Raw genomic sequence first — 12,584 nt, forward strand, 5'->3', positions numbered from 1 at the left:
TGATCTCAAGTTCTAAGACTGCTCCTGAGTAGACTTAAGACAAAATTTGTAGCACGAAAGATGGCGTAGGTTGTTCGCCTCATGCGTCGCCTAGGGGCTAAAAGGAAAAAATAGCAATTCATCGGACATTTCGAGACCGATTCAACCCTCTTGATCTGTACAACGAAGAAGAGTTCTTTGAGAGATATAGATTTCGTCGTCCTACCATTTTTTTCATCGTTGGTCTATCCGGTGATGAACTGGCATAGATTCTCCCCCCCCACCCCCTCCTCAGCGTTCCCAGAGTCTCCCACCTATCATTCAAGTTTTGATATTCCTTCAGTTTGTTGCCACTGGGGCAATGAAAGCAAAATAAATGATATTCCATCCTGTCTGGTGTCACATTATCTCCGGACCAATCATAACTATCACAGTCAGGGCACTTTATTCAGCGTTCGTTTTCACGACTCATTTATTTTGCTTCATTACATCTAGACAATTTGTATTGGTGACAAAGACCATTTGGCATTTGATTCTAAAATGTATGAGGAATTCAAGGATATAGGTATCGCAGCTGATTTTGAAAAAGATCTATACGTGATGGTATTTGCGTCTCATTACCGGTGTACGTATAACGTGAATTTGTAAACACTATCCAATATGGCTGACACAAAGCGACTGAGCAACTGAAGGTGAAAAGCCCCAGTGGCAACAAACTGAAGGAATATCAAAACTTGAATGATAGGTGGGAGACTGTGGGAACGCTGAGTGCGGTAGAATCTATGCCAGTTCATCACCGGATAGACCAACGATGAAAAAAAATGGTAGGACGACGAAATCTATATCTCTCAAAGAACTCTTCTTCGTTGTACAGATCAAGAGGGTTGAATCGGTCTCGAAATGTCCGATGAATTGCTATTTTGTCCTTTTTAGCCCCTAGGCAACGCATGAGGCGAACAACCTACGCCATCTTTCGTGCTACAAATTTTGTCTTAAGTCTACTCAGGGGCAGTCTTAGGACTCGAGATCAAATTTTGTCATAGATTGTTCTTCGTGATCCCCGATTTAGACAAAATTTGGTCTTAAGTCTAAATCTTAAGAGTTAAGACAAAATATGATCTAAGTTAGTTTCATGATCACGGCCCCAGAATTCACCAATTCAGTGAACACATTACAGTTTTCGTGAACATATTTCAGTTTTCGTGTACATATTTCAGTTTTTGACACTAACCAAGGAGTTAATCCCCTCCTAAAACAACACAACACACATCAAAGGCGTACCGGCGGTCGTCGTCCTGCGAATGGAAAAATTCGAGGGGTCGTCGTCATGCGAATCCCCCCCCCCCCCCTCATCTACCTCCCCAGCGTGTACTCCTCTGTGCTGTAATCACATCCTTTACTACAATGGGCATCTTGACCACCGTATTGCTTGTGTGACAATAGCCAGATCCGGGTCACCATACTACACCTACAATGTACGTAATTAATCCTCTCCTGCTAATCTAATTGTCTTCGGCATAATAATGTTATCTTTAAACATTAATCATTTCCCCTCGGCTTTGTCATTATGTTGTTATCTTTGTAAAATATATTTAATACTCTATGCACTTACTGAGCTTCAAGGCCTTAGGCGTATTCTTAATCAAAACGGAACTAATAAAACGCATCTAAAAACATAATAACCTACCAAATCAAAATCACATAAACAAACAAACATCCACCATACCCAGCTCCCTTAGTTCTCCTCCCCAACCCCATCGGCATCTATTCCAAATCTCAAAATTCCCAAATTATATATAAGCAACCCCTAAAGCCCCCTCTTAGGGTTGCACAGGCCACCTTCGCCCCTTTCGGAAACACATTAAATGGCCTGGCCTACGCATCAGTCGGAAAGCGCACGTTAAATCTCCAAAGTAAGTAAGTAAGTAAGTACTTACTGAGCATTCACCTGATGAAGGAGCAAGAAGTTGTTCTGAAACGTCGTACAAAGAATAACAGAAATTGCTATTATAAAAAGTGTCATGTATTCATGTTCTCCCTACTTCTAACTGCCAATCAAAGACTTTATTTGCTGACTGATCTTTATGATCCTCTGCTGACAACCAGTGTCGTTGAGGCAGACTGAAAGAAATTCCCACACGAAGTATTATTTCGCTCGCGGGAAGTATCGATTTTTTATAAATATATATATAATATTTCATCTCTAACTACATAATTAAAGGTCACATCCGATTTATGAATAATTATATAATATATTTAGTTGACAATACGAATGTGCTTCTTGTGGCAATGTTTAACTCGTTTCTTAATTGCACAACCACGAATATCTTCTGTGCCTTTAGCCCAAGAGACATTAGTTAAATAAACACGAATCTGTGGATTTGGACGAATGTGGCCTCCGTTGATTAGATATTTGTCAGCGACATTAGACTAGGACGACTTCTCTGTTCATTCAAATCCAACCTCAGCTCAATAACAACTAACAAACTATAAATAAAATTAATTACCCCCAGCAAAGACATATATGCATGTATATACGGCTTTGACCCCAGGAGATATGAAATATTGCTTTCGGTTGTGGTATGCAACATAGGCGATAGCTTTATTACGTCCCTTGATACGTTTCCATTTCCGTACCGTTTCGCCAATCTCCGTACGGTAGAAATGGCGTCGAACAAGAGAAAGCAAGATGAGAAACATCTCAAAATGTTACGGGAGATGGTGGCCCTACCCCACAATAAACAATGTTTCGACTGCCACCAGAGGGGCCCGACATATGTGGACATGACGATAGGATCGTTCGTTTGCACATCGTGCAGCGGAATCCTGTAAGTACCCTAGTTGCCGGGAATGACACCGACAGTCTCCGGTAATCGATGGCTTGTGTGGCACGATTCTTACCGAAATGTCGCATTATAATTTACGGTTTCAATTTTTAATTTGAAAGGAATAGTATATATCAGGTTTTGTATCCGGCATACACTTTTATTATCGCCCAGTTGTTTTACTTTACCTCTTTCTGAGCAGAAACCGGCTTCTTCGTGTAGACAGTTAAGTGGTTTGTGTCCGCAGGCGTGTACCGGATAACTGTCAAACAAGGAAATAGACTTAACTCGTTGTTCCATCTTACAAGCGTAAACAGTCACGAAATGATGTCTTGAAAATGCATTGACATTGAACAGATACAATGTGACTGCACTCTCACATGCCCATTTGATATAAGATTGATTCTGATGTTATTCAATGAATTCATTTCTTTTTTAGAGGTCTGCAAACAGTTTCTAAGTTCTGGGTTATTCATGCATTGAAAATACTTTGGGTTATGAAACATGAAACTTCATGTGAAGTAGTCAATATATAGGCCAATACACAAAACACTGCAGTTTACCAGGCGCAGCTTAGAACGCTAATTGGCTCCGGCTGTCAACTGTGGCTCTCACTTCAATGATCTCGCTGCCTTTTCAATTCCTAGTGTTAGTTGTGTAAGGGTAGTTTTCCCCTTACTCTATCCTCAGCCTTGGATCCCCATTACGATCATTAGGGCTAGATACTCCTTGCCGATAAAATACCCTTCACGATATTTAGGGTTGGACCCTCTTTGCCAATCAAACACCACTTTTAGACCATTTCGATCACTTACCTCTTTACCTTCCTTGGGAAAGTTGTGAGTTAGGGTTAGTTATCACACCTCTTTTGATGAATTAATCCTGTCTAATTTGCAGTAAACCCATACAATTATTTTTCAAGAACTGAATTTTGGCCTGTTTTGATGATTGAACAAGTAGAATTTTGCAGTTTTAGTCCTCATAATAATGTGTTGGTTGTCCAGGGACCATTAATAATAACCTAAATAACTGAACTCCATACATTCCTAACATTGCTGATGAGCTTGTACATGTTCACTTATCCATTCACAGATAGTGTCAGCCATGGCCACATGGCATGGGATGGGTTATCCTCTCTACCACAATGTTACAGACCCAGAGCACATCGTTACCATAGTTACTGAGGCAATCATCCCCATCCCACTCTCATCCCCTTCTCAGCTCTGGGTGAAAAAACTTGAGGATTCTTTTATTAAATTCTATTTGTATGACCGTATACATGGCTTTATTATATGTTAGTCTAGGTCTGCGTCTACTGGTAGGAATAGCCATTCTTGCCAACAGTTGATAAGTTTTCCAGACACGGGTTAAAATTGATCTTCAGCAAACCAAACTTGACAGGCTCATTGACTTGGTTGATGCATGTTGTCGTATCCCAATTGTGTAGATCAATGCTTATGATGTCAATCATTGGATTGTCGTGGTCCAGATTAGATTATTTACACGCTGCCGTCATAAAGCTGGAATATTGCTGAGTGCATGTAAAGTATTTCAGTTGAGTCCCATGCTCACATCTTGGCATGTTGATGTCATGTTGTTTGTATTGTTGAATTTCAGAATTGGGGGGTAAATACTTGCTGTATGCAACTTTATCACCTGACATTTGACTTCATCTTACCTTACACATGAATGTCAGGCTCTGATTGCCTGAGACGTACACATTCTATTATTTTCAATGTACCCCACTTACATGTAAAAGTACTGTTTATATTTGTTTATCATGTTTATCATGTTTATAGTAGTGTTGGCATTACATTTGCAACATACCAGCTGCAACTTTGTATCTCAAGTGACTGCCTCCGCGGTCTAGTGGTAGAGCGTCCGCTCGGATAGCGGTAGGTCTGGGGTTCGATCCCCGGCCGCGTCATACCAAAAGATGTTAAAAGATGGTACTTGTTGTTATCCTGTCTGGCGCTCGGGATTAAGGGGCTAAAACAAGGACTGGTCGGCTCGGAGTCAGTATACTGTGTTAAACTGCGGCATGGTATCTCAGTGAGCTAGCTATCAGTCCGGACTACAAGCAGACACACAAAAACACACACGTGCATGCACGTCGCTATATAAGTGGAATAATCTTGGGCGCGAAGTTAAACCCCATTTCACCTCACCTTGTATCTCAAGTTAAGGATGTAAGACCATATGACGGCAGTCTGTAAATAATCGAGTCTGGACCAGACAATCCAGTCATTGATATCATGAGCATCGATCCACGCAGTTGGGATCGATGACATGCTTCAACGGCTGAGTTTAGTTACGTGTGGGATAAGATAAATTTGTTGTCCACTGGTCCCATGGGTGAGATCCTTCTATGTCTGTTTATGTTGTCCTTCCAAACTCGAGGAACTTTAACTAGCATAGAGGTGATGTCAACCCATGTCGCCCAGGGACCAGTGGACAACTTATAATTTTATGATACGTTTGATAGTGTTAGGGATATTTTTATAAATCTATACTTAGATGGGAAGCCAGCTTGCTCTAACAGCTTGACATAACATACCACACAAGGTAGTTCAAGGTGCCCATGTGTGAGTATGTAATGCGATTTGGTTATGTGAACCAACATGTCTGCTAGTCATTTGGAACTATGTTATAAGTGGGGCATTTCTCTCCTGTATTGTATTCCTACGTGTTTCTGAAAGTACTTTAGTAAATGAAAATGTGCCTCGGACTTTGATTATTTTAAGTATGACATTATTACCCTCATGTGTTTCTGTATCGTAAGTATCATATATTTGGAATAAGAAGTATGTATTATGCTGGTCATAGCAGGATTCACTCTAGAAATCTTCTGACTTGGGCTCTTTATGTGAAAATTTCAAATATTCCAGAGGTACACCCACACTTGCCCCTACAGCACAATGTTAAAATGGTATTGAAAATGTGGGCCTTTTTTATATTTTGGGGCTAAAAGCACAAGGCCCTACCATAGAATTATCCCTGCCATAGGCTCCCACAATACACATGATACAATTTCATTGACACTCGGCTACTAATGACTGTTTGTTGGACACGGAAGCATGCATAAACTTGATAATTTACTCCAGGATAAATTATAGTCATGATGTTGGTGATGATGATACTTGTGGACAAGCTATATTCATGATGTTTTGAGATATAATACATTGAGAACCTGACACAGACTGGATTGAAACCAGATAAGGAAAAGAAATCACGTCCTACCACCCAGGGATAGAAATGTATTTGTTCCACTTCCAGGCATGTTACAAGACATTCTCATGGATATTTAGGTGTGCTAAACATGCTGAAGTGAAGGATACTTTTCTATGAAAAATAAGAAATATGATATTTGAAATTCTTATCATTAGTCATATTCATATGTTCGTCATCTTTAGGATATGTACCCCTGACTTCATGCTTGATTGAGAGCTACATGATAAGCCGCCCAAAATATTCAAAACCCAATTACTATAAATTAACTTGCGTACAGAAAAACATGCATTAAATGAAAAACTCAAATGTTTAAAAACAGCATGCGTAAATACCCAATGAAGCTTTTTCAGCATGCGTACAATGGAGCTGATTTCCGAAACAAAATTACGACCTAATTTACTTTCCAAGTCAAGTCTTTTGGTAGAGCCCTCTTATAATCTCAAAATGTTAGCTCATTTTGGGAAAAACCCAATAGAGTGATGAATAGATGGGTGAAAACATATTGGTTACCTAATGAAAAATGTAATAACCCAATTAAAATAGAAACCTTCGAGTGAAAACTCAATTGCTCAAAAAGCTATCCTGAGCTCTGCTTGATCATGTTGATTAAATACCAATTTATGACCATATGATCGGAGCATTTTATCTCCAATTTATTGATCTATTTGAGAAGACATACTTGTTGTATTTTATCATTCATGTGTATATATTATTATATTTATAATAAGCTAATCATGGTGAAAACACCCCACACCTTTAATCCACAGACGAATCAGTGTCATGGCAGCAACTACCTTAGGCTCTGAATATGCATCTTCCCGAGGCAAGTGAGTTAACTGACTATAAAAGTCCAGTTTCCACCCTTGCCGAACTAGGCTGGTATTATGGAGTTACATTTTGGCTGGACTAACAAGTCTATGCATAGTCCAATCAAAATCGCCCACCGAAATCGAATTCCGGTTCGTAAAGTGTCATGCAGATTTCGGTGGACTGTAGGATTTGCAAAGCATGTGCACCGCTAACTCGTCGTCAACAGATATTTTCTAAATCTTTTCATGCTTTTAATCAAGGTGCTCACGTGATTTGATGCGCTTTGCGATGTAAGACCCGTTTTATCACAATGTAGATCTTGATTATCAATCAGATCGTCTTGACTGGGCGCCACCGTTTTGTTTGAAGCAAATGCAAGTGATACGAGAGGTTGAATCTGATTGGTTAATAGGAGAGGCATAGAAAGGACATAACTCGTAATAGCCACTAGTGGCGCTACGATCGAGCCCAGGAATTCCAGCCTATTTCGGCAAGGGTGGAAACTAGACTTTTAAAGTCAGTTAACTCTCTTGTCTCGGGAAGATGCTGAATATGATACAGAATCTGAGTTACATATTCATTAGAAAGTTCTAGATGGCATTACCTTGTTAACAAGCTGGCTGTTAATTAGATGCATAAAATCACATATATGTATATCAATGTACATGTATCATTGTATGTGTAATAATCTAACATTTTATGTCAGTGTATATACATACTGGAGGATTCATTAACTGTGCTTCATATAAGGTGATGTGTGTTACGTTATTGGAAATAACATAATAGTTGGTCTTTTATCAATGTTTTGTCATAACAAATTCCTAACAAACCCAAACTGGGTAACAGCAGACAGAGCGACGCGCCATAAAAAAGAGATGGTGTAACAACTCAATTAACAATGGCAATATCGAGTGTGACCATCATTTGCGTTTATACAAGCGAGGCAGCTGCGATGCATTGAAGACACCAGATGACTGAAAACAGCCTAGGGTGGTTGTTCCAGATGTCAACAAAAAATTGGCTCAACTGAACTGAGTTAATGCTGGTTCTGGTCCTGTTGTAGGCATCGTTCCATCTCATCCCTGTCATGTTCTATGGGGAAGAGGTCTGAAGAAACAGCCGGCCATGGCAGTACGGCAATGGTATGCTGCCTTAAAATGTCTGTTACAACACATGCAACATGTGGGCGAGCTTTATCTTGATGCACATAATGCACTAACCGAATATTGTTGTCTTGTTGACATTACGTCAACGTGGACAACCGGCCCGTGGCAAGTCATGAGTGTTGCCCTGTTGTAGATAACGTCTCCACAGAGATGATATTGTGTATGATGAACATGGAAGTGTCTGGCAACTTTGTTTGTGCCATTCCTGTCTACATACCCCGCCATGTAGATGTTGATTTTCACCAAGCCGTTGCATTGCGTGAGGGTTATTTACAGATCAACAAAGGTGTTTTATGAGCACCTGATACCTAAACAATCTGGGGACACGGGTGTCCCAGTCGTCTAAGGTACTGTGATTCGCTGTGCAGAGTTGTGTCCCTTGGGCACGCCAGAAACCTATGATTGTGGGTTCAAATCCCGGTTCACTCCGATTATGTTTCTAGGTTTGTCAGCACCATACCCGTGCTCGTGGGTTTCACCGAAGTGGTAAACATCTGAGACCTGTATCACCTCGGGATTTCCTCCCACATTAAGCTGGCACGCCGCGATATAACTGGAATACTGTTAAAATCGGCATTAAACCCAACTCACTCGCTCATCTAAACAATCAGAGTGAGCTGTTCACATTCAAAAGGCATGTGAATGTGTATTATTCTCCCAACAAACACGCAAACATCCAAATTGTAGGCCGAGCATGAACATGCTCTTGAAAAGTCGAGAAGACATCTTGATGAATTTGTTTTGAAAGATGCATTATTTAATTTCAGAATAAATATATTTTTTATTGAACTTTATATGAAGCACAGTTGCTTTTTTCTGTTAATATATTACTAATTGATGATTCTAATAGGACTTGGCTGAAACCGTATATTTGGCTTCAGATAATTTAGTTATTAACAAGTACAGTCACTAAGTGGTGCTGTGATTGGACTAGAGACATACTCTTTCTAGTAGCTTTCAACTTAGACTTTGGGAGGCTATGATGGAATCAAGAGTATTTAGAGTATGTGTTTTGCTCTGAGCATGATCAGGGCATATAACGACATGTTTATTAATCTTGTATGACTTTCTCATGTTTATGGATTACATTTCTAGTTGCAGACTCCAGACATGCAAAAATGAATAATCTGGTCTTTGAAAGGCATTTGGAAGTGATACACATAAGGAAGAGAATATATGGACGTCAACTTCTTTATTATTAGATGTTTTACCTGTTTATGACAATATGTCAAGTATCCATGGCAACAGTTACATAGATTAATTATGTAGAAATGCCAACCATTATTATTTTGAAGGATTCATAGCAGGTTCTTGCACCAATTTATATACAGGTATTAAATTTTGTCAAAAAATATCTTCGGTAATTTTTACAGGATATTGATTTTTTTAATAATTATGTACTGATGTAATGTATATCTCACTCAGACAGAGTTGACCATGTTATTTACTTGTTTCAAGTTTATGGTGCCACGATTTGTTGGGCAGAGTTGTGGCCCTTAGGTGTGCCAGGATGCCATGGGTTTGTGTATCAAATTCACCCTGATTATGACCTTGGTTTGTCAGCTCCATACCCTGGTTTGTGAAAGTCTACAACACCCTTCACTTTGGGTTTCTTGTGTAAGTGAGAGTTTTCATATGCACAAGTAGAGGTATTCTGCTTTCTGAATCGATAAGGGGCGGTTGGGTAGCCTAGTGGTTTAAGCGTTCGCTCGGACACCTGGGTTCAATTCCCAACATGGGGACAATGTGTGAAGCCCATTTCTGGTGTCCTCCGCCGTGATATTGCTGGAATATTGCTAAAGCGGCATAAAACCAAACTCACTCACTCACACTCTGAAACAAAATGAGATAAATATGCTATGCATTGTCAGGTTGACCCTTATCATCATGTGACCCTTTGAATAAACTTCCAGTTGATTGTAATCTGACCTCAACAACTGCCTGTGTTAAAAGTAAATGGTTTGGCATGAATTATTATGTATGTAAGGCTATATGACACCTGTGGACAACATTGAGAAATGTGTAAATAACTAAATCGTTACCATAGTTACTATAAGTACATATTCAATGTGGCTGTAAGTTTATTTCTAGGAGTGAAATAAATAGAAGGTGAGATATTCGTCCCTACCAACTCATCCTTCAGAACACCATAGATATTGGCTGGCCTTCTTGTTGTGCAGAGTTGTGTCCCTTTAACACACCAGGATCATATGATAATGGGTTGGAGACCAAACTTGGCATTATTTTCAGTAGATTTTAGTGTTAGTACATAAACTATAATTACCTGAGCTTCCTGCATGCACAAGACACGAGAAAATATTGCTAGACTCGGGCTGCGGGGTAGTGGGTTGAGTCACAGCAGGTGCGGCTGGAGAGATGGCTTGGTCTGAATCAGAGCAAAGTACATAAACAATATGCCTCTCATCTTATAGAGTTCATAGATATTATTTGATGGATTGTGTTAATTTTGCCGAAGGCCAGTGGGACTGACCATTATATATTTGAAGGAGGAGTGGTCAGGGAGAGGGAATATTTAAAAAACAATATCGGTTCCGAAAATGTTTCCAAATTTGTTTGAAAATAATATTTTGTTTCAAACAAAATCACCCTATGATTTAATACTGTCGGATCTGTAAGTGTAGTTATTATTGGAGCTGATACACTTGACAGTCTGTGTCAGTAATATGATGGGGGTGCTGTCGGTAAGTCGACGCGTTGGATAGACAGCTGTGTATTACAGCAGACACTGCAAGGGGAGATAACTCCACACCATACTGTGTGTCAGCAGAGACACGTAGTGTTGAGTAATATATCACGCAATATGGTCCACTAGTGCCAATGTCAAATATACAGTATATATTAAATCTCGTACAATCTGATAAACTAGTTTCACAAATTGAACCACAAAGTTGATGACACTGATAGCGTTCAACAGTTTGCTGTTCTTGTAGACAGACGCACTTATCACGGTGTCACTCCTTTGATGGCAGATAAGGCCACTCCAATTAACAATCCTGTTTTGCGGGAGTAGGGATAAAAAGTTCAATTCTGTTTGATGAGGACATCCTTTTGTTGAATAACTTTTGTGAGTGTTTTTCTTGCGTCTATCTTTTTGAAAATGTACATCACCGACACCATTCATTTGTTTGGTTATTTAATTTTGCTAGTTGTAATGGTATTATACTTGTAGTAGATGGTTTTATACTTGTAGTAGATGGTTTTATACTTGTAGTAGATGGTTTTATACTTGTAGTAGATGGTATTATACTTGTAGTAGATGGTATTATGTAAGTAGTAGATGGTATTATCTGATTATGTAAGAAGTAGATGGTATTATTATTGTAGTAGATGGTGTTATTTTTGTAGCAGATGGTATTATTATTGTAGTAGATGGTATTATTATTGTAGTAGATGGTATTATTATTGTATTAGATGGTGTTATTATTGTAGTAGATGGTATTATTATTGTAGTAGATGGTATTATTATTGTAGTAGATGGATAATATGTAAGTAGTAGATGGTATTATTATTGTAGTAGATGGTGTTATTATTGTAGTAGATGGTATTATGTAAGTAGTAGATGGTATTATTGTAGTAGATGGTGTTATTATTGTATTAGATGGTATTATTATTGTAGTAGATGGTAGTATTATTGTAGTAGATGGTGTTATTATTGTATTAGATGGTGTTATTATTGTAGTAGATGGTATTATTATTGTAGTAGATGGTATTATGTAAGTAGTAGATGGTATTTTATCGTCCAAAACTGGCTCCCACAGGAGATATCACTTGGGTGAGATCAAGCGATGTCTACATTGTAGATATCACTGCAATAAAATTGCATCACAATGCTTTGCAGACCATTGTGACGTCTCAATCAAATGACATCACTGATGGCTCTGCTACTGAAGCTGTTAGCAGTACTTTTTACACTTAAGACACTGTTTATTACTATCTACAAACTGAAAAAGTTGGAAGAATGATGTTGGTTGATAAATAAAATCTCGCCCTCCTGTCGTTTGATCATGTTGATATAAACTACCGGGTATAAAAACATTTGTTGTTATATTTGATATCAAAAGACACTAGAGTGAGATTCTCGATATACTGGTAGTGATTGGTGTTATTACACTAGTAAAGGACACAGGGTTAGAAATTAACACTAGCCCGCTAGCCCGGGGCTAGTACAAATTCCTGTGGGCTAATACAAATTTCCCCATTGTTGTAACATTACAAGGGTATTTTATCCTTACTGGGGCTAGTAAAGCCTTTCAGTTTAGTTCTAACCCTGAGGGTAATATAGCATGGAGAGCTTGTCCCGAGTTTACACATGACTATGCACTTTTGATACGAGTATCATCCTGATCAGGTTACTGTATGTTCCCTGTATAAGTTGCTGTATAATGGATGAGGGATGAAGTGGTGTGATGCATGAATTATGCAGCTGATGGTGGGACCAGCAATAGCAGCAGCAGCAGCCCAGCTGTGGTTTGTGGACATCAATACGGCACACCCAACACCGAGCACGGTGAAACATGACAGGGCTGCAAGGGGACTGGGATAGTTATAAATG

General features: G+C 39.1%; 1 protein-coding gene across 3 annotated transcripts in view; it reads left to right on the plus strand.

The window, feature by feature from the left end:
• The first annotated feature begins 2,634 nt into the window (after positions 1 to 2,634).
• Positions 2,635 to 12,584, plus strand: part of LOC139447086 (arf-GAP domain and FG repeat-containing protein 1-like) — a 43,470-nt gene continuing 33,520 nt past the window's right edge. For 2 of the 3 annotated variants that reach the window (XM_071228243.1, XM_071228240.1), the window contains exon 1: positions 2,643 to 2,807. In XM_071228243.1, coding sequence (XP_071084344.1) covers positions 2,644 to 2,807 — 164 coding nt within the window. In that variant the 5' untranslated portion in view covers position 2,643. Of the gene's footprint in view, positions 2,808 to 12,584 lie in introns of all 3 variants that reach the window. The other variant, XM_071228244.1, reaches the window with a different exon arrangement.

The sequence above is a fragment of the Haliotis cracherodii genome, unplaced genomic scaffold (assembly GCF_022045235.1).
Source record: "Haliotis cracherodii isolate W230 unplaced genomic scaffold, xgHalCrac1.p SCAF_7, whole genome shotgun sequence".
NCBI classification, from domain to species: Eukaryota; Metazoa; Mollusca; class Gastropoda; order Lepetellida; family Haliotidae; genus Haliotis; species Haliotis cracherodii.